This window comes from Mustela erminea, chromosome 6 (assembly GCF_009829155.1).
Source record: "Mustela erminea isolate mMusErm1 chromosome 6, mMusErm1.Pri, whole genome shotgun sequence".
Classification (NCBI taxonomy): domain Eukaryota; kingdom Metazoa; phylum Chordata; class Mammalia; order Carnivora; family Mustelidae; genus Mustela; species Mustela erminea.
Genome location: NC_045619.1, coordinates 122,054,181 through 122,078,299, shown reverse-complemented (window position 1 = coordinate 122,078,299; position 24,119 = coordinate 122,054,181). Strand labels below are relative to the sequence as shown.

General features: G+C 36.9%; 1 protein-coding gene across 1 annotated transcript in view; it reads right to left on the bottom strand.

The window, feature by feature from the left end:
* Positions 1-4,713: 4,713 nt before the first annotated feature.
* The window catches only part of SLC39A12 (solute carrier family 39 member 12), a 79,924-nt gene continuing 60,518 nt past the window's right edge, over positions 4,714-24,119 (bottom strand). The window contains exon 15 of the mRNA XM_032349535.1: positions 4,714-5,291. Coding sequence (XP_032205426.1) covers positions 5,163-5,291 — 129 coding nt within the window. The 3' untranslated portion in view covers positions 4,714-5,162. The remainder of the gene's footprint in view (positions 5,292-24,119) is intronic.

Genomic DNA, 24,119 nt, shown 5'->3' with positions numbered 1-24,119 from the left:
TTTCATGGTACATACGAATATCTAGTCACTTTTTTGTACATCTGAAATATAATGTTATATGTCAACTATATCTCAATTAAAAAAAAACCAAACCTAGCTGTTTAGACTCTAAATCCTCATGGGAAGAAACTAACATGAATTAGGTAGTAAAGCAACCTCAGATGACTGAGGTCTTGCTGGTGAATTGTTTGATTGGGCAGGACCAAGGAGGGCTGGAGACTGTTAAGATGGTGGGACTAGAGTCAGAGGTCTGAACTAAGTCCAATGCCAATTCCTTTACAGAGAGATAAGAGCTCAGGCAATCATTTAGACTCTCCCAACCTCAGTTTCCCCTCTGTAGAGGCCATGTGATGTAGGGATTAAGATCACGGATTCTGGAGCCAGGCTACTGTAAGCTTGGGCAAGTTAACTGACCTCTCTGGGCCTCAGTTTGTTCATCTGTAAAAGGGGGGCACAAAAATAGTATCAGGTCTACATTCTCAGAGTTCTTAATTCAATGACTCCCACAAAGCACCTTTAATAGTGTCTGGCACATAGTGCTATAAATATGTTTGTCATTATAACACTACTAGAAAATCAAAGAGCTGCGTTAAATGTTTGACTTTGGTTCCAGTGCCAGCATTATGGGATCCTGTAGGCTGAGACCATGGGCTTTGCTTGATGTTTCAGGAAATGCTGAGTCCATGAGACAACCTAAGACAGAACACGGAAGTCCTAGATACTTTCCAAAATTTTGAGTGAAGCCAAGGGTACAGATGGGAGTGTGTGGGAGCCCAGGTAGGTTACAGTTGGACAAAGCATCTTTCACGGTGGGCAGGGGAAGAGGGAAAGTTTTTGATGTTTAGTATGATTAGGGATGTGGAGAAAGTTATAGAATGAAAGAGAAAATTCTGAGAAACAAGAGGCTTTGAAAAGCAGGTGTTGGGGGTGGGGCTTTGAGTTTGCCGGAGGAAGGTCTGTATGACAGATCTCCACCTCTGAGAGGTGGCTGGTGTGGTGGGGGCAGGGCAGGGAGGGTGGGTGGGTGATGTCAGGCTGTGCAAATACATTTCATAGGTACACCCTTCCAAGAAGCAATGGGTGTGGGGTAAAGGCACTTTGAATTTGGGAATGTCTTTTTAGCTTCTCAAACTCTCTATGGTTTCAGTTGGGTATTGAGAGGTGCCTACGTAAGTAAAAGTAAGAGAATGTGGGGCTCATGCCCCTACACTGAGGGGAGTTATGGCACTAGGGGTATGCGCAGCGTCTGGGGGAGATGGAGTACCACAACCCATGGTGCCCTGGGGGTCCAGTGTAGGCTGTGCATGCTGCCAGCCAGAGGGCTTCTGGCTGTAGAACAGGACAGGCCTCCAGTGGCCAGACCTCTTGCTCATCCTGATAGGGCTGGACTCTTCTCAGAGCTGGTTTCATTCCCTCAGCAGGGGCCCTGGCAACAGGGGGGACAGGTTGAACTACTTTTTACTCACCCTGAGTTGAAATCAAGTTGTAAAAGTAACCATGACCTTAGACAGGTTTCTCGCTAGCAGGCTCCATGATTCACCCTCCACATCCTTAGCAGTGTGAGTGGAATAGAATAGAATAGGTTTTCCTCTTTTATGAGTGATAAGGAATATGAGAGAGAGGGGCTCTCATCAAGCATAAGCCTTAGGACATGTGGATGAAGGCTCTCCAGAGAGATGGGCGGAGTGGGTTCGACCAGAGGGGACCCACCTCTCTGGCTCCAGAAGCCTGTGGACATCTTTGCAGGACTATTGGGGGCGAGCCTGGAGGAGTCACTAGAGGACTGCAGACATTACATAAAAATCCTTGATCTCCATTCTCTACCAAGACAAGACATTTCCTTGACCCAAAGTAGAGCTTGGAGAGGTGAACTGTGAAATTGACAACAAAGGGGGTCCTGATGGTAATTTCATCTTTATGGAGCCATTTCTGTTCTCCAGGCATGGTGTTAAGTGCTTCATGAGCAGTAAATATCTCATACGGACCTTATCACCATCCTATGAGTTGGGTTCCGTTCTCAGCCTTATTTTACATGAGAAGAGAGAATTGTTCGAAGAAGTGATAAGGTTATGAAATGGAAGCACTGAGATTTCAACCAAGATTCCGGTGTAAAGCCTGATTTTTTAATGATCACACCAGAGCCCGAACCTGATTAGTCCAGTCTACCCTAGTGATGCACAGCCTCGTGATAATACCCTTCCCCTCCAGCTCTGAAGGAGAAAGGAAAGGGTAAACGTGCAGTGTCCTGACAGATGCATCTTACAGAAAGAGTCACGGTCTCACCCCCGAAGCGTGTGTTCTAGGAGGAGTGGTATTGGCCACGATTTATAGCCTCATACATAGAATATGCTCATCCTGGTAAGTACGCAACACTGCACCCATCTTCCCAGGCCCGGTACTTAGCATCACAGTGACACAGGTCCAATTCCCCTTCCCGTAGAGATGGCTGTCTTTGGGCGACGGCAGCCCAAGTAAGATTTCTGTATGATTTTCTCTTTGATTTTGCTCGCGGACCATTTCTAGCTCAGTGACTACAAAACAAATCAGTCACCAAGTAGAAATACAGTGGAATCCTAAATTTAGGCCTGGCAGACAGAAATACTCCAGTATTATTGAGAAATCTGGCTTCAAGGAAAACAGCACATACGCCAACTCTCGTGAGTAACCCATGATGTAGACGACTTACCGGGACGACAAAGTTCAGTCGCCCCAAATTCAGGCTCTGTCCATATTTACAAGGCAAATAGTTGTCATAATAGTTTTATCATTACCATTCAACTTTGAGGACAAAGAGAATTTCTAGCAATTCTAAGATTGTTTGTGGCGGGAGGACCATCCCAGGCTGTCGGGTTACTCAGTGAATTAGCAAAGAGCCAGTTAAGGGAGCAGAACGAAGAAGTGGTAAGGCTAGAAAGGTGCCCTTGGAAGTGATTACATTACCTACAAGTGACCTCTGATGGCCAGGACTGATGGCTTACTGAGGGCACTAGTTGTAGGCTTGCAAAATGCTCATTGGGGATGTCCCTCCACTCATTCCAACATGCGGCTCCCTTCAAGCCCCTCCATCCTGTGCCCACGACCTCATCCTAGAGATTAGATGAAACTCCCTTTAACTTGAAGGTTACAGAGTAGCTTACATCGAACATTTTAATTTAGTTCGCCCCAAACCACTCTAAACTTGAACTTGGAATACAGTCATCCATCAGAGCTTTCCTAATTAAATTGGCATAAATTAAGGCTTAATGTCAACATCAGAACTTGGTCACAGAAACCATAACACAGACGGTGCCAGGGGCTTCTCGTGTGCAGCCCACATGCTGTGACCTGCACAAAGGCGTTTCTGTTCGGTTACAAATCACTGGGTTCCTTAACAAAAGAAGGGCAAAGCTCGGATGTGTCAGTTCTGCTTACCTTCAAGGCAAATCTGAATAAAAGTGCCTCTCTGTGGACTCGTCATCCAGGGACCCCCCGTAACCGTTCCGATGCTCCCAGGAGAGGAGGAAGAGGAAAGGAGTTTCACCCTAGGAACGCTGGTCCCGCGTGAGGTTTGCAGCGTTAATCAGCTTAACCAGAATCACACAGCTCTTGGGCAACAGGGCTGTGTTCCTGCTCTTTCTTGAAGCCAGGTGTGCAGACTTCTACCCCACCAGCGGAGGTCAAACAGGGTGGGGTGGGGGTGGGGTGTGGTTACCAGCAGCATGGGTATCACCTGGAGGTCGTTCAAGATCAGAGTCTCAAAATCTGCCCAGACATTCAGGATCAGAAACTCTGGGGACAGAGACGGATGTTCTGTGTTTGGATACATCCTCTGGCTGATGCCCATGTAGGCCAACGTCTCTGAACTACTGCACTTTATCATGAGGTCCCCTTAAATCAAGCTCTCAAGACCACTGAAGAAGAAACCAGTCTCATTTTGAAATCAAATAAACCGGTTAAAAGACCTGGGGCTTCGGTGGGACATGGCAAGGGTTATCTGCCTACCGGTAAGAAAGAAGCAGAAGAGATGTATTTGATTGAGTACCATGAGGCATTTTGGCAGGAAAATGGGCTTTTTTCCTTGTCAAGAGATATCATTAAAAAAATAAGAAAAATATTAGGCCTCTGTTTTCCAAGAAAAATAACTAAAGCCAGGGTTATTTTCTATTTTCATAATTTTGCTGGGTTATCTGTAATGCGGCTTACACATTTCCAGAACTTACCTACTGAAATGATGTTTAGGTTTCCTCAAAAAAATATAAACTATATTGCATCATCAGTAATATTATATCCATAGGCATATAGCTGTTAAATCTGTGAGCGTTTATGCATTGATTTATGCATAAATTGATTTATGGGAGAGTTTATGCATTGATTTATGCAATATAAACTATATTGCATCATCAGTAATATTTTATCCATAGGCACAGTCTGTTAAATCTGTGAGAGTTTATGCATTGACTTACTGCCCAACTCCAATTTTATGACTTAAAAAAATTCTTCACCTCCCTTTTTGTTTCCATTTCTCCTTACCTAGAACAGATTTCATTTGGTGGTTAGCTAGAATGCTGATCTATAATCCTTTAGGGTTCCGGAGTTTGCTGATTTATATGCATTTATGAGCCAGTGAATAATGCTTCCAGGTGAACCGCATTATTTCGGTTTTGCAAGAACTGACTCAGATTCCGACACCCAGTAACAGAAGGTCACACAAATCATCACATCAACACTAGACTTTATTACATTTGTTTGTAATTTATTTTGCTTATGGTTTAATGTCTTGCAAGCAGAAGCATATTATTGACATCAAAGAAGTTGCAGCCAGACTTGATCTCAGCAGGCGTTCGTCCACTTCAAATACTGCAAACATTCTTTGTTGGCAAAACAATATTGTTTGAAAGTTTACCAGCATTAATTTAGAATTGGCTAATTACTAAAAAAAAAAAAAAAAGAGAGGCGTTCCATCATGGTGCTGGGCACTGACACCAAAATTTCAGTTGAGGACAACCTGACATTTATATCCCAAAACAAAAGTGCATCATAAAATTAATAAGTTAATGAACTAAAAGACACATAGCCTTTCTGGAAGATAAAAATGCTTAATTTACAAGCCACTCTGGAGTATAAGGAAAGAAACAAAATGAGGCTGTATAAATTCATTTTTGAAGGATTTTGAGACTCTCAGCTTATATTTTAATATTTTGTTCATATATAGCCAACAGTAAGAGAGAAAGCCAACCTACGGTCAGCCCCAAGTTCTGCAGGAGAAACATCAACCAGGGTCGCCGTGTTTGAACATGAGTCATTTCAGGAAGCTAAAAAAAGAATAAAAAACCAGAATAAGATCCAGATATACTCACTGCTGGGAAAAGTTTGGTGGGAAAACATGAGAGACTCTGTTATTCAGAACTTAATAACCTTTCAAATTCCCAAAACAGTTACAAAATGCTTGATACCTACTCTTGACCAAAACTTAAAAGTGTAAGATAAATTAAGTCATTCAGCTGTGGTTAGAAGGATCGTAGCATTGCCAGAAGTCTTAAAATGACATAGTTATCAGCCTAAAGCAGACCCAATCCTTCTTACTTTGGTTTTCTGAGAGTGCTTAAATGTGAAATAGATAATAAAGTATTATTTTTGACTCTTCTTCTAGGTTTATGAAGCCGCTAGATGTACTGGTTGTTACGAAGCACATATTTGTTTCCTTTCAAAGAGATCACCAAGGTCTTCCTGACCTTCAGAACAATAAAGACATCATGCCCTAAAGCTGTATTTTACTCTCAGAGAGGCAAGTGGCAGCTGTTTTTTTAGTGGAATGGCTTTAACACCACGTGGAAGAAAATGTTCTCATGAGAGTCTGGGGGAAAAGCAGCTCAATGTGTTCCTTTTTTTTTTTTTTTTTAATCTCTTTATATTTATTTATTTTTAATTTTTTTTCATTATGTTAGTCACCATACAGTATATCATTAGTTTTTGGTGTCGTGTTCCACGACTCATTTTTTTTTTTAATTGAAGTGCACTTGACACACATTATTACCTTAGTTTTGAGTGTACAACATAGTGATTTCACATCTCTGTATGTTCTACTGTGCTCACCACAGATGTAGCGATGGTCTACCTTACAAGGCGAGAATGCCAGTGACCATATTCCCTATGCTGTAGCTTTCATCCCCGCTATGGTTCTGTCCCATATTCCTTTGAATCCCTCATTATGTAAAGGAGAGAGTGACGTATCTCTTGCATGACATAGTCATTTCCATTGGGAAACCGGCTTAAGTCAACGTCGAGGGAAAACCTCACTGGACCATGACATTATTGACATTTGGGGTTGGATAATTCTTTGTTAAGGGGGCTCTTATGTGCGTTAAAGGATGTTCAGCAGCATCCCTGGCTTCTACCTGATGGATGTCAGCTGTTACCTCTGACTCCAGTTGTGACAACCACAAATGTCTCCAGATGTTGTCCCAAGTTCCCCAGGGGGTTAAAAAACAATCACCTCTGTTTGAGAACTACCAGGGTATTTACAGCAAGAAAAAGGTTTAAAACTTACAAGTTGAAAACTTGTAAAATATGCAAGGGTCTTAGATTTATGGCAATAAAAAACAAGGTAGACTTGTTTTTTCTTAATACCTGTCCAAGAGCGTCCTGAATGCTCTCTTTGGGTATGCTTGAGATGGTTGTTTCTCCATTTTAATTAGAGAAATTGACAGGATGAGGATGAGGGTTATTGTGATCTGCTATCTCACACCCTCACATGGAGCAGTGGACCAAAAGGTTAAGTAGGATCCAGAAATGCTGTCCTGGGGGGATGACCTTAAACAGATTATGTGTCCTTTTGGTCTTTTTCTGCCATGTTTAAACATAAGCTTACCCATACTACTTTATAGTAAAAAGTATGTATGTATGGTTCATTATCTATTATAAATTTAAAATGACATTTTGAAAATCCATAGAGCATTCCCAAAGGGCTGGCAATTGATGGTTCTCTTGAGGGATTAACAAGATACATGCACTGGAGGTTCCAAGACAGCTGATTCTCAGGAGTTTGTAAGCAATTTCCAAGTGTTTACTTCAAAGCCAGACAACATAGGTGACCAGTTTCCTTCTATCTCAATAATTTGTCTCTCAGACCATCTGTGAGACATAATTATGCCATCTCTTGTCACAAAAAGGCTCAAACTTTGATTAACCTTACTTCCAAATATACTAAGACATTGTGTAATTCCTTCTCCTTGTTTTTCAAGAAGGTAATTAATATTCATCCTCAAGATGTGGATGAATTAACAACTTGTCTTATGTCTACTACGTCTGGTGCCATCTGACTGTTGTTCCTCTCTGATGAAGTAGAGGTAATTTCTAGAAAGATTTTTTTTTGGCAAATACTCCTATAATATGAATAATTGAATGAACCATCATGGGTTTTTTTAGTATATTGTTGAGAAAATACTTCAGCCAAGATACAAAGCATGCTGGTGAAAACAGTTCTAGTTCCAAACATAGAACTTGAGATGCATTTTCAAATCACCTATGTCTTAACCTACATTTTAGAAAGCTCATTTTTGAAGTTCCATCTTTGCTGCAAACATCTATTCAGGGTCTTTGGTTGGAAAGATGTAGGTCTTAATCAGCTAGATTTAATAGCAAAAATGTTTAAGGTACAAAACTGCAGAGATTAAATTGGCGTCTTGGGACTTCCTTCATAATCTCCATCAGTTTCTGTCTCAACTAAATCCCCAAATGCCACAATTTTTAAAAATAATTTTTGGACCTATTGTTTTTCAAACCAGCCTAAGTTTATAGACCAGCTACTGGCTTATAGTGTGTGACACACAATAAAATTGAATAAATGTGTTTAGAAGAGTTTCCAGGCTCTGTCAGTGTCCCCACCCCCAGTAAGAAAACCAAGAATCCTTGACTCTGAGTACATAAATGGCATTATCCACAAGGAAACACCATGAGGATTTTTACAGCTCCAGGAGCCACTAGTCACATGAATGCAATATCTTCTGGAAAGTTTTGCATCAGGGTCCCTGCTTTTTACTTTTTAATCAAAATGGCTGCATCTACGAACTCGCCATCCATGTAGATGGGACTTCTAGCAGCTCATCTTTTCCTTGAACTCCTTCAGGATGCTCTGGTTGAAGGTTGTATACGGCACTGACTTTCATTGACATCCATTTTGTCATGCCCTATCTTAAATCCTGCACCCTCCTTTCCTACTAAATTATTTTTTATTTTTTATTTGTTTAAAGATTTTATTTATTCATTTGACACAGAGAGATCACAAGTAGGCAGAGAGGCAGGCAGAGAGAGAGAGGAGGAAGCAGGCTCCCTGCGGAGCAGAGAACCCGATGCGGGACTCGATCCCAGGACCCTGAGATCATGACCTGAGCCGAAGGCAGCGGCTTAACCCACTGAGCCACCCAGGCGCCCCCTACTAAATTATTAAACTCCTTTTATTTAGGAGGAAACAATGGCTCAAGGAGGATAATAACTTACTCAGTCACATAGATGTGACATCAGAATGAGGACAAGAAGCCAGCTCATCTCGTTACTGTAGAGGACCGCAGGAATGCAGAAAACACCGACTCCATCTTTGGCGCTCCACGGTGTTCATGTTTGTTCAGTGAGCACTCTTAGGGCTATCTGTTCTGGCCCTCTTGGAGATTAATATACATGCCCTAGACATGCCCACTGAGGCTGAGATTGGGGGAAGCTTGTTTTGATTTCCCATGATTCTGTTAGAGATAACATAGTCTTTCTCCTTCCTGATGCACAGGTGATGCCCAAGATCTAATTAAAGCTTAGGTGTCAGTTAGGGGCATGCAAGCCCTTGGAAGTGCATGTGAACACTTTGATCTCATGACAATGAACTTCTGTGTTTTCCCTCTATATAACTGGTGTACTAAGGTCTACACTAAGGTCTGGATTTTGCAAAGAATAACTATGCTGCTGCCATGTATGACTGCCTGCCCACCCCCGCCCCCATCAGTAAATTATCCTGAATAAAATTCTGTGTAAACTATATGGAGTGGTCTGCTTCATTTTCTGCTCTCACCATGCTTTCTCGGTTTGGGAGATACTTTACTGTCCCTCTTCCACCTTCTAAAGAACTATAAAGACCAGCTCTCTGCCTGAAATTCATCTCTATTATGACCAACACGTTTCCCCCTAATTAGAAAAAAGTGGAAATATCAAAGCTAACAATGTTCAAATAGACATAAAAGTCACTGCATGTAATGAAAACATAATGAAAATATATTCTGCAACATATAGATAGCATGCTGGTTTTGTTATAAAAAGACATCATGCTATTGATTCTGTTTTTAAGGCAAACAATGTGTACTTGAAAAAGCTATTTAAAAAAAGACTAGCTTTGGGAGCCTATAAAAATGGACAAACGATGAAAATCAGCATTTCAAAAAAAAAAAGTTTAGGGAGAGTCTCATTCTGACATGGATCATCTTAATTTGGGTGGTCTATCTGAACTTCTCATGTCTGTACACAAATGGGCTTGGTAAGAAAATCTAGCTAAGCCTGCTTTTGAGACAATACTTGGCTCTTTTTTTGAATGATTATGGATGAACATATAAATCATAATATCTCTTGGATATACACCAAAATACCAGAGAGTCTTACAAAAAGTCTTTCCAAAAGATACAAATGTAAAATGTCAAATCTCAACCATGTCTGATTACAGCATTTCACTTCCTTTGAATCTACCCACATTTTTTTTTATCATTTCAGTAAGTAAATTTTGAAGGAAAATAAAGATCCATATGAACTAATTTTCAAGGGTATATAGTTTGTTTTTTTCTCTTAAAGAAATTCCAGATGTCAGTTTTATTGCCCCCATTTTTCCCCTGGATTTCAAGAGAGGAAAACCTCCTTTACCTCCTGGGCAATTAAATTATTTTATTGAACAATTTTATAGATCTTGATTTATACCCTAAGACTAGAGGGGGTGAAATGATGGATAGAGTATGTTAACTGAAGAAAAAGGTCAGGAAAAAAGAGAAATGTTAGCAAAACCCTTTGCCAGAGATAGAGCCAAGAGATATATATTTTTTAGATTTCTGCCAGAAACTTGGAAGCCTTGAGGTAGAAAATAATTTTCTTTTTTACCTGCAATGTTTAGCAAGTTCCCCAACTCAAGTCAGTGGATGCCTAAACATGGCAGTCAAGGAATTATAATTTTCTGGCAAAAAAAAAAAAAAAAAAAAAGAATGAGAGTGGAGAAAAAAAGAAAAAAAAAGAAAATCTTTAACTAAAAGATAGTCCTTTATCATGCCATTGTTTTAATCTGAATCAGACACAGAAGAGAAATTCCCTGAGACGCACCAAGTCTACGCAGTGACTGACTTGTCTGCAGATGTAGGTATTACAGCCAACCGGTAATTAGAATTTCTGAACATTTAAGAAAGTGATATTAAGTAAATAACGTATATTCGAGGCAGTTCCCATAACTGTATTCATAGTCAAGCTGAAGTTTTAAAAGCAATGCTCATGGAGAGTGTTAGAACCCATCAGGAAAGAAACTGGATAAATTCTAATGTCTTGTGCTATGCAATTAATTATATACTAGTGAAGACATCTCAAAGGAAGATGATCTATAAAACATTCTCTAGAACTTAGGTTTTTGGTTTCTCCTTACACATCTAAGCTTCAGAATCTTGCCATGCAAAGCCTTCTCTGTCTACTTTCATCTGTAATCTGAAACTGGTTTCTTGTTGGTGTTAAAGATCTCTCATAAATGTACATACTGACAAAGTTCTGTATCTGATGCTTCTTATAAACACTAAAAACAAACAAACAAACCCTAAGTCCTTTCACCATGAAAAATTTACAATTTAAATATAAATATTCAACATTCACTTGCTGAAGACATTCGGTGGATGTCTCCATTGCAGGTAAGATTATCATTCATATATTTTTCCTCTCTCAGGAATGCATAGTTTTTGGCATTATCAACTTTCAAGAGAAATGATTTGCTCCTCCATTCGTGAAGCTCCCTTGATAACTGACTTATACCGTCTTCTTTTCAGAAGATTCCTAAAATCCTTTGTGCACACTGAGTTATGTATCCATTTGCATTTGCTAAGAGGAGCCATTCTTGTTCCTAGAAATATGATGAGAGAAAATCTCAGAAACTTATTTTGTAGGCTGTCCTAGTAAAGCTTAATCTCTCTAGGGGCACAAATTCTCAGATGTGGGTCTTCTCTTACTGTCACATCTGTAATGAGTTTAATTGTGTCCTTGCAGAAGACCCACATCTGAGAATAAGATGGAAATTTGTTAGTGAAAGTCATGATTTGGCTTGCAGATCTGCAACTATCTGTTTGCATATGCAAACTATACACTTAAAAATTTAATAACAAAACTTCTGGTTTCTGGTATGTCATAGAAGATTAAAAGTCATCAATTCACCCAGCAACAAGTAAAAAAGATGAAGAAACTGAAAAATCAACAACTCTCCTCAGATATGACAGAAAAGCGAGATCAAATGGCTGCCCCAAACATTGGAGAGAAAGAAGAGTGTATATAGAGAATCCAGTTTACCTGAGCAGAAACCTATAACCAGAAACCAGTGCCAGGGCAGAGAAATAAACTGTAATGGACAAATTACTAGATTCAGTGTAGATAAGCCTAAAAGTAAAAAAATCTAGGGGGACCCAACCTTAAGTCTTAATCCTCACTTCTGTGGAATTTTTCTGCCAAGAGCTCTACTGAATTCTCACAGGGAGTATTGGGAGGAAAATCCCTTCATGCTTTTATCAGGAGGAAGATAAAGGAGCTATTTTGAAATATGCCAGAGAATTCTGATCTTAACAAGGACTTCTCTTAAGAGAAACTATTTTATCAGAGCCTAACCTTTTGGGGTTTTATTAGAGTTTTATTATCCTACCTGCTAAAGAGAAATGCTCGATTTCACCCCCCCTCTTGCCATTCTCTTCCATCTAAAGAGGGAGGAGACAAGAAGTTCACCATCTGGGAGCACCAGCTCACCACAATACCAAGACCCAATCAAAGACCTATATAATGCTTCCCCTCGCCCCATACCTTACTCCAGTATTATTAAAGGACTATTTGCCACAGTTCCTTTTACCCAGAACATTATGTCTTCCTTTCAACAAAAGTAACACGAATTACATGAAAACCAAAAAACACAGTTTGAAGAGACTGAACAACCATCAGAACCAGAGTCAGATACAGCAGGAAAGTTGGCATTATCAGGCCAGGAGCTTAAAAAGACAAAACAAAACAAGACTATGATATGGTAAAGGCTTTAATGGGAAAAGGAGACAACATAAACAATCAAAAATAATATTAACAGAGAGATGGAAATTCTAAGAAAGAATAAAGAAGAGATGTCAGAGATAAAAGGTGCTGCAAGAAAAATGAAGAATAAAGGGCTCGTTGGTAGATTGCACATGGCTGAGGAAAAACTCTGAGTCTGAAGATATGACAGTAGAAACTTCTAAAATTGAAAACCAGAGAGAAGAAAGACTAAAAACAAAAACAAAAACAAAAAAACAAACAAACCAACAACAACCCTCAAAATACAATACCCAGGGACACCTGGTGGCTCAGTCAATTGAGTGGCTGCCTTCCACTCAGGTCATGATTCCCAGAGTCCTGGGATCGAGTCTCACATTGGGCTCCTTGCTCAGCAGGGATCCTGCTTCTCTCTCTACCTCTGCCTGTTTGTACACACACACTCTCTCTCTTTCTGACAAATAAATAAATAAAATATTTAAAAACAACCAACCAAACAACCCCCACAATATTATAAGGTACTTCTATTACCCATGAAGTAGTGTTGAGAGTGGAACTGGATTACTTGTAAATGTATAAATAAATAAATGTAACCACTTAAAATACTAGAAAATAAATATAATTAAGGTGATAATAAGTGAGTCAAAATGGAATTGTATAAAATGTTCAGCTAAAATCACAAGGCAGAAAAAGTGTTGAAGACAAAAGTAGAAACAAAGAATAATAGGTAACAAATAGAAAACAGTAAAGAATACGGTAGCTATTAATCCAACTATACCAATAATCACTCTAAATGCCAGTGGGATAAATACACTGAAAAAAGACAGGGATTTTCAGAATGGATCAAAAATAAGACCCAACCATATGCTGTCTACAAGAAGTCCACTTTAAATATAAAGACACATACAGATTAAAAAATAAAGGGATGCAAGATATATAACATTACACTAACTAAAAGAAAGCAAAATACCTATGTTAATTTCAAACAGAGCAGACTTCAGAGCAAAGAATGGTGTCAAGTATAAAGATGGCCATTAGATAAAGAAAAAAGACTCAATACTCCAAAAAGACCAATCCTTATTATGTGTGTACCTAACAACAGGGTATTAAAATATGTGAAACAAAATGGACAGAACAGCAAAGAGAAAGAGAAGGATCCACTGTTCGATTGGAGACTTTAACATCACTCTCTCAGAAATGGGCAGATCCAGCAAGAGAAAATCGTTAAGATCACAGTTGAACTAAAGATCACCAATCCACTGGATATTATTGACATCTGTAAACTACTTCATCCAATGACAGAAGAATACATATATTTTTGCAAGCTCACATGGAATATTCACCAAGATAGTTCACATTCTCAGCCATTAAACACATCATAATAAATTTTAAAGAATAGAAATCATACAATGTCTACTTCAGCTAACAATGGAATTAAACAAGAAATCAGTGACAGAAAACTAGCTGAATAATCCCCAAATGCATGGAAATTAAATAACATAATTCTAAATAACACAAAGGTCAATAAAGAAATCTCAAGAAAAATTTTAAAGTATTTGAACTAAAAGAAAAAAGAAATACAAGTTGTCAAAATTTGTGGGGCTCAGAGCAAAAGAAGTGTGTAAAGCAAAATTGTAGCATTGAATGCATAGATTAGAAAAGAGCAAAAATCTAAAATCAATCATGCAGACTTCTAATTTAGGACACTAGAAGAATAGCAAGTTAAATCCAAAGTAAAGAGGAAAAAAAGCAAATAACAACATTAGAGTAGATATCAATAAAATTGAGAATAGGAAATGAGTAGAGAAAATCAGCAAAACCAAAAGTTGTTTCTGTGAAAAGGTCAACAAAATCAGTAAGCCTCTACACAGTCTAAGGAAAAAAAAAAAAAAAGAAAACACACATTGCTAATATCAGAAATCAAAGAGATATCACTACAAATACCAAGGGTAATAAAAGCATAATAAAGGAATGTTATGAATACCTCAATATCCACAAGTTTGATCATCTAGAGGAAATACACCAATTCCTTGAAAAACATAGCTGCCAAAACTCACACAAAAAGAAATACACAATTCGAATAGGCCTATATCTATTTTAAAAATTGAATCAATAATTAATAATCTTCCAAAAGGTTATTCACCAGTGAATTCAACCAAACATTTAAGGAAGAAATCATACCAATTCTTTACAACCTTTTCTGGAAGATAGAAGCAGAGGGAATACTTCCCAACACATTCTATGAGATTAGCAATATCTTAATATGGAAACTAATGACATCACAGAACAACTATAGGGCAATACTTCTTATGAACAGAGATGCAAAACTTCTCAACAAAATATTAGAAAATTGAACCCAACAATATATAAAAAGAATTATACACCACAATCAAGTGGGATTTATTCAATTATACAAGGTTGGTTCAACATTCCACGATCAATTACTGTGATCTACATTGCAACATCAACAGGTTAAGAAGGTATCAATAGATGCATTAAAAGCATTGGCAAAATTGAACATCTATTCATGATAAAAACTCCCAGCAAATTAGGAAAAGAGAGGAACCTCCTCAAAATCATAATGAACATCTAAAAAAAAAAAAAACCCTACAGGTAACATCATGCAGAAAATTTACTGCTAAGATAAGGGACAAAGTAAGAGCATTCCCTCCTACCCCCTTTTTTTTTTTAACATCCGATTGGGATTCCTAGTGAGTGCAATAAGAGAATAAAAGCAAAGAAAAGAATACCCCCAAAATGCCATCTAGGTATAAAATCTAAAAGAATCATTTAAAAAAAACCCTCCTAGAATAAGTGCATATTGCAAGGTTGCATGATACAATGTTACTACACAAAAGTCAATTCTTACACATGAAGAAAATGAACAAGTGGAATTTGAATTAAAAACTCAATACCATTTATATTAGTACCAAAAATAGTGCGATACCTATGTATAAATCTATTTGAGGAAAAGTATAAAATTCTAGTAAAAGACATCAAGGACAAACTAAATAAATCTAGAGATATCCCATGTCCCTGGGCAGGAAAACTCAATATTGTCAAGATGTCAGTTCTTACTATAGATTCAACACAATCCCATTCAAAATCTCAGCAAACTATTGCATGGATATTGACAAACTGATTCCAGAATTTATATGAAGAGGCAAGAGACCCAGAATGGCCACCATAATATTCAAGAAGAATGAAGTTGGAGAGTTGACACTATCCGTCTTCAGACTTACTATAAAAACTATCACAACAGTGTGGAACTGGTGAAAGAATAGAAAAACAGATCAATGGAAGAGAATAAAGAGGCCAGAAATAGAACCACATAAATATAGTCAACGAGTCTTTGACAAAGGAGCAAAAATAATAAAATGGAACAAATATAGTCTTGTGAACAAATGGTGTTAGAATTATCAGACAGCCACACGTGAAAAAATAAAAAACTCTATAATGACTCTGTATGCAGAACTTCCACCCTTCACAAAAATTAAGTCAAGATGACTTATAGGTCTAAATGGAAAACACAAAACCATGAAACTCCTAGAAGATAACAAAGGAGAAAACATAGATGACCTTGGGTAGAGTGATGCCTTCTTAAATATTATACCAGAGACATGATTCATGAAAGAAATAATTGATAAGTTGATTTCATTAAAATTAAATTTTCTTCTCTGTGAAAGACAATGTCAAGAAAATAAAAAGATAAACCAGAAACTGGAAACACTTTTTTGCAGAAGACACATCTGATAAAAGACTACTATCCAAAACACACAAAGAACTCTTAAAACACATAAATAAGAAACAACCCGGTTTTTTATAAAAATGATTAAAAGACCTGAATAGACAGACACTTCCCCAGGGAAGGTACACAGATGGCAAATGAGCACATGAAAAGGTGTTCAACATCATATGTCACTAGAAAATTTCAAGGGAAAACAGCAATGAGATATCACTACACAACTACTAGCATGGCCAAAATCCAAACATTGACAACACTAAATGCTGTCAAGGATCTGGAGCAATAGGAACTCTCATTTACTACTGATGGGAATGCAAAATGGTACAATCACCTTGGAAATCTATTATAAAATTAGACATATTCTTATCATATGACTCAATGATTACACTCTTTGGTATCTTCCTAAGTATACAGAAAACTTAGGTTCATACAAAAACCTGCACATGGATATTTATAGCAGCTTTATTCATAGTTGCCAAAACCTGGAAGCAACCAAGATGTTCTTGGTAGGAGAATGGATACATGCACTGTGGTACATCCAGACAATATTATTTAGTGCTAAAAAGAAATGAGGTATGAAGCCAGGGAATAACCTGGAGGAAACTTAAAATATAGTACTAAGTGAAAGAAGCCAGTTTCAAAATGTACATATTGTATGATTTCAACTACATTATATTTGGAAAAGGCAAAAGTACAGAGATTAAAAAAAAAGATTAGTGGTTTCAAGGAAAGGGAGGGATGAAGAGGCAGAATACAGAGGATTTTTAGGGCGGGGAAATATTCTATATGATATTATAAGGGTCATTTGTTATTTGTCAAAACCCATGGAATATACACCACCACACATGAATCCAAATGTAAATTACAGACTTTGGGTGATAATAACATGTCAATGTAGTTTCATCTATTATCATAAATGTACCTCTGTGGTGTGGGATGCTGAGAGTGGGGGAAGGTATGCATGTATAGGTCAGATGTTATTTGGGAACTCTCTGTACTTTCTACTCAATTTTGTCATGAACCTCCAACTGCTCTAAAAGAAATAAAGTTTTTTAATTAAAAGAAAATCCATTTCCCAGTACACTAACACACTTCAAGTGCTTGATGAGACAGCCATACGTGGGGAGTGACCACTGTTGCAGATAGTACAGACCAAAAAAAAAAAAAAAAAAAAAAAAAGCTGATTATCTAAGTCACCAGATAAATTTTTTAAAGGTTTTATTTATTTGAGAGAGAGAGAGCACGATATGGGGAGGGACAGAAGGAGAAGCCAACTCCCCACTGAACAGGGAGCTCAAAGCAGGGCTCAGTCCCAGGACCTGAGACCATGATCTGAGCCAAAGTCAGATGCTTAACTGACCATAATAAACCTATCTACCATCCAGGCACCCCTGTCACTAGATAAATTAAAGAAACACTCTTAGAAGGAAGTATAGGCCCACTGGGAAAAGAATTATAATGGTTATGGATCATTTTATATTTCTTCTGTTCTACCCACACATTCTTATTAATCTAAAAATAGAAAAAAAAGGAAAAGAAGGAAAAACTAAAGCATATTTTGAGTTACTGGACTATTTAGTGGCTTAGGTCAAACTAGATAGTGTCATTTCAAAGTCTTCTATTTATACTCAGGACAGAAGGATTTTTTTTTTTGCCAAATATTTTCCACAGTCTTATACCACTACTATATCTAGGGTTTTTTTCAAATGATCATTATTGCTACAAAGAGGCACTGGAACATCTGTATATCATCAAATGCATGAGGAAAAAAAATGATCTTTGCATATTCACTCATCCGCATATTTATAATGTGAATAAGGCAAGCAATTTTTCTTTTGATCTTGAAGAGTTTTTTTTTGTTACTTTCTTTTGATTTTGAAGGGTTATTTGGTAATTATTAATTAATAAAATGTTATCTAGAAATGATTACAAAGAGACGTGTAGGAGTTCTTCCATTAAATAGATAGGTAGATAGGTTTATTACGGTTCTTAATGACACCCACAAGTTCACCCAGTGTTTGCAAAACTAAACACTCAGTCGATATGATCCTTTATACATACTCTGTCTCCAAGAAAATTTTCTGAGGAAGTCATCCATGAGATCACAACTTGCTGAAAAATTGATAAATTAGAAAGGCTGTTGGCCTTTATATACCCAATAAAAATAGATAGACTGATTTTTGTTTGTCTTTCTTCTCTCTTCTGTCAGCTGACCAACTTACTTGTTTTAGTAAGTATTCAACCACAGAAACAATCACATGACCTTTTTGTTTTTCTCCCAGGTTGTTGACAGCATTCAGCCATATATAAGCTATTTCTTCATAGCAGTGATCATCTCATGCATTCAATAACCATTAGATGAACTGAATTGTAAACAACCTATGTTAGTCCTAATGAGTAAACAAGATTGTATCTGGCATTCACTCTCATGGACTTCATAAGTTTGACAAGGAAGTTGCTCTACTAAAGGAAAAATCATGTAAGGATCAAATTTGTCATACAGTCTTCAATAAGAATTTAACATCCTCCCTTCTAACTTTCAGAAAAAAAATGAAGATTTCTTCTATTTACATATTCTCATCAATGCATGTTTACCTATTCATATAACAATAATTGAGGAAAAAGAGAAAAACATGGATAAAATTGAGGCAGATTTCTGTTTCTAGTGAGTTAAAAAAAAAAAAAAACAAGAGAAATGACCTCATGTGATTAATGATGGATATCTTCTGACTTATAAATATCTTTATTTAAAAAACTGTATTCACTATAGTATTATATTTAAAAATTTCTGATTATAGGGGCACCTGGGTGGTTCAGTGGGTTGAGCCTCTGCTTTCAGTTCAGGTCATGATCTCAGGGTCCTGGGATCCAGCACTGCATTGGGCTCTCTGCTCAGCAGGGAGCCTGCTTCCCCCTCTCTTTCTGTCTACTTGTGATCTCTCTCTGTGTGTCAAATAAATGAATAAATAAATAAATAAAATCTTTTAAAAATTACTGCTTATAAAACATGTCCTTCTGATAAATAAAACTTTGTTACACAGTGCCAATACCTTTTTTATTTCTGAGATATTAAAACATGATTAAAAATTTAGCAGTTGTATGATACACATCAGCACAAAAATCTGTTGTGTTTCTATCAAAAATAACGAACACTTTGAGAAGGAAGGATATTAAGACAACTATTTCATCTGCAATAACATCAAAAAGAATAAAATAGTTACAAATTAACTTAATCAAAAAGGTATAAATAAAGGGAAATACATCCCATGTTCATGGATTAGAAGACTTAATATTGTTTGGATAGCAATACTAGGTAAAGTGATCTACACATTTATTACAATTCCTATCAAATTCTTAATGATTTTTTTACAGAAATGGAAAAATCTATCTTAAAATTAATTTTAAAAAATCTTAAGGGACCCTCAATGGCCAAAACAATCTTGAAAAAGAACAAAGTTCAAGGTCTCACATTTTCTGGTTTCAAAATTAATCGCAAAACTACAATAATTAAGAGTGTGGTCCTGGCATAAAGACAGACATACAGACCAATGGAATACAATAAAGAGCCCAGAAATGAGTTCTTGCAAATACAGGCAATTGATTTTGACAAGACTGCTGAGAGACAATCCAGTAAAGGAAAGAACAGCCCTTCAATGTAAGGAATTGGAAACCTGGGTATCCACATATAAGAGAATGAAATTGGATTCTTACCTTGTACCATATACAAAAATTCACTCAATATGGATCAAAGACCTAAATCTAAGACCTAAAACTATAAAACCTTTAGAAGAAAACGTGCAGAAATCTCCATAACATTGGATTTGGCAATGATTTCTTGGATATGTCATTAGAAGCTTAGGGAAGAAAATATTAGAAAAAATAGCTTAAATTTGATTTTACCAACACGAAAAACTTTCATGCATCCAAGGACATTATAAACAGAGTGAAAAGGCAACACATGGAATAGGAGGAAGTTATCTGTGAATCACACATCCGCTAAGAGGTTAATATCTAAAATAAGTAAAGAACTCCTACAACTCACACTCACACAAAAATCTAAACAAAATGATCAAAGGACTTGAATACATATTTTTTCAAAAGAAAATACAAAAATGGCCAATAAGTACATGAATTGATGCTAAAGAACATCGCTACTCATTCAGGAAATACAAACGAAAACAATGAGATACCACTTTGCATCCACTGGTATGGTTATTTTAAAAATGACAGAATACAACAAGTGTTGCTGAAGCTACAGAGATACTGGGAGGGTAAAATGATGCAGTCACTATGGAAAACAAATAATTAAAGTTAGAATTACCATATGATTCAGCAACTCCGCTTCTGGATATATACATCAAAGAATTGAAAGCAGGGACTTCAAGATCTATTTGTACACCCACATTCACAGCAGCATTAGTCACAGTAGCCAAGAAAGCAACTCAATGTCCATTGATGGATAAAGGCATAAGCCAAATGTTGTGTGAACATACAATAGAATATTGTTCAGCATTAAAAAGGAAAGAAATTCTGACACATGCTGACAACGATCAACCTTGATGATCTCATGCTGAGTAAAATAAACCAGTCACAAAAAGCCCAATACTGTATGAATCCAATCAAATGAGGTACCTAGAATAGTCCGATTCATAGAGACAGAAAGTCAACAGGTGGTTGCTAGAGAATAGGGGCAGAGATAATCAGGTGTTAGTGTTTGTTTAATGGGTATGGAGTTTCAGCTTGGGAAGGCGAAAAGTGTTCTATGAATGAAGGTTGTACTACAATGTGAATATACTTAACAGAATTCTGAGAGACCTTTCCTCTCCCTGTACTCTGCCATGTGAGGACACAGCAGGACAGACATGCGCAAACCAGGAAGCAGGTCCTCACCATATACCAAATCTGCCAGCACCCAGGATCTTGGATTTACCAGGCTCCAGAACTGTGAGAAGAAATGTTTGTTCAAGCCACCCAGTCTAGGGTTTTGTTTTTTTTTTTTTTTTAATTATAGCAGCCCAAACGGATCAAGAAATTAACTCATGAAATAATCCATTTTTAGAGGATTAGAATCCTTTTTTTTTCATAGTCTACAGTGTGGACTACTTTGAATTTCTTTATGATTATCGGCCATTACATGATGGAGGGAAGTCTATGTCTCCTTTCCTTGAAGGAATCTGGCTGATTCCCTGGCTGCAGATTGGCTGGGGAAGGTTGCCTCTCCACAGAAAGAGGTTTTACCAACTATAAAATCTCAGAAAGTCTCTTCTGGATTTCTCTTTCTTCAATATTCTGGAAGGTGAAAATTTTCTTTGGAATATTTGCTGAAAAATATTTTATCAATTCTTGCCTCTAACAATCTCCTAAGACTTAAATTCAATAAAAGTTTAGGAATGGTTTCCAACCTAATCTACCCTTTTGTCTATGATATATTTTCTCTTTTGTTTTATTGAATTCATTTTCTCTGTCATTTCTTTTGACAGCAGTATAAAGGAGGTTAGAAGTATGTTCTGTTTTATGGGCAGAAGACATGAACCATCATTTTTCTGAAGAAGACATCCAGATGGCCAACAAACACATGAAAAGATGCTCAATGCCACTAACTACCAGGGAAATGCAAATCAAAACCACAGTGAGGTATCATCTCACACCTGTCAGAATGACTAAAATAAAAAACACAAGAAACAACAATTGTTGGTAAGGATGTGAAGAAAAAGAATCCCTTGTGATGGTGGAAATGCAAACTATTGCAGCCACTATGAAAGACAGTATGGAAATTCCTCAAAAATTTAAAAATAGAATGACCATATGATCCAGTAATTCCACTCCTGGGTATTTACCCAAAGAATATGAAAACACTAATTTGAAAAGATATATGCACCCCTATGTTTATTGCAGTATTATTTACAACTCGTCCATCCAAAGATGAATGGATAAAGAAGATGTGGTATATGCATACAATGGAATATCACTCAGCCATAGAACAGATGAAATCTTGCCATTTCCAGCACCATGGATGGATTGTGGAGGGTATAATGCTGAGTGAAATAAATCAGCCAGAGACAAATACCATATGATTTCACTCATATGTGACATTTAAGAAACAAAGCAAATGAACAACAACAAAAAAAGAGAGAGACAAAGAAAAAACCAGACTCTGAAACAGAGAGAACAAACCAACAGTTACTGGAGGGGATGGGTGAAATAGGCCAGGGGAATTAAAAATCACACTTATCAAGGTGAGCACTGGGTGACATACAGAATTGTTAAATCACTCTATTGTACGTTGGAAACTGATAGAACATTGTATGTTCATTTTAACAGAATTAAAAATTCCATGGGGGTAAAAACAGTTGTGGAATAATAATATTGTTTTGAAATAAAATTCACAGATTCTACATGACAAAAAAGAGAAGTGCATTCGATTTCAGCATCATATTTGATTACTAATAGTAACACCCTGAACACAGATCACCATGTTGACGCCACAATATCCTAAAATTGGAGATTTGTTCCCACTGACACACGTCCTGTTTCCAATTCAAGTCTTTTTAAATTAGTAGCTCTCTTCACAAAACATCTTAATACAGCAGTTTCAATTTTCTTTTGCAAGCAAGAAAGCAAGGACTACAGCTTTCACGGGGTTCACCCAGGTGAAAGTACCAAAGACGGGGCTTATCTTAAGGTTATTTTAAAAAATTCAACATTAGGTATTTTCTTTAAAAATTCAAACACAGGGATGTCTGGGGGGCTCAGTGGGTTAAGTATCTGCCTTCAGCTCAGTTCATAATCCCAGGGTCCTGGAATCAAGACCCACATTGGGCTCTCGGCTCAGCAGGGAGCCTGCTTCTCCCCTTGCCTGTCGCTCTCCCCACTTGTGTTCTATCTCTCTGACAAATAAGTAAACAAAATTTTTTTTTTTTTAAATTCAAACACAGGATACTATAGACTTCTAATTTCCCGATCTTACCTTCCTAAGGGAATTTATGAAGCAGTTTACATTAGAAAATAAATCTCCTCCTTCAAAAACTGAGTTGTAAGACAAAGACCACATATGATTCAGAGAGACAAATATATTACCTCTTTTAACCTTTATTTAATAGTTCACGTCTCCATTTTTTTCCTTAGGGGAAGTGATTCTGTTAGACAAATTCTTGTATATTGTATAACTCAGAAAAGAGAGTCAATGGTCGTCTCGCATATTTTCTTAAGAAATGGATTACTTTGGAAGATGTATTTACATGTCGAGAGGCTGGCTAGAAGCAAAAAAAAAATACAAGGGGCAGAAAAATACAAATGTTTCTGGTGGTCAATTTTTTAAAATCACAGAGCACAACATTTATCAAAATTGGGTTTATCAGTCATTTTCTCAGTAGAAAATCTCTAAGCATAGAGTTTGACTGATTTATAGAGAAAGAGAATAAAAATCTTTCAAAATTGTTGATAATAATGATTCATACTTCTTGCTTTTGTGAAGTAATTGTGCATATTAAATCATGTGCATATTAATTCATGTTAATTTTGCTGCCTGAAATTGTTTTCAAATTCTTTCATTTTTTCTATAGAAGAAGAGCATTTTAAATAATGTGAGTTGCACTCTTTGATTTGAAGTACAATATTTGTTGAAAGCAAATATGTATATTAAGGTTATTTTGTATGTCTTTCAAATAAAATGTCTCCTTTTATCGATGCATATTTTTTTAAAGGATATCACACCTGGGTATTGTCAAACTTCAAAGAAGAGGTAGCTTACAAGTTTTTGGGAGGGAGAAAAGGTTTTTACTGGAACCAACTTGGTGACTTTACCAGAACAAACTTGGTGATGATTGAATGAATTGCATTGGACGAATCCAGCTTTCTCTGAGAAAGCACGAGTCCATCAAAATCAATAAATTGGAAATAAACAATAACAGAGAAATGCAAATAGGATCAATATCCTAAAAGCAGGAAATTCTATTTTAGTTTAATTCTGTAGTCATGCGGTTATGAAAAACTGAGAAGCCTCACTAGAAATTCAGCTGTTTTGTCAATTTATGTTATTTTCGCCCAATCCACTATCCAGAAGCTATTAAATTCACTGAATTAAAATAAACATCGAGAAGCCAATGCATGTTCATCATCTGAC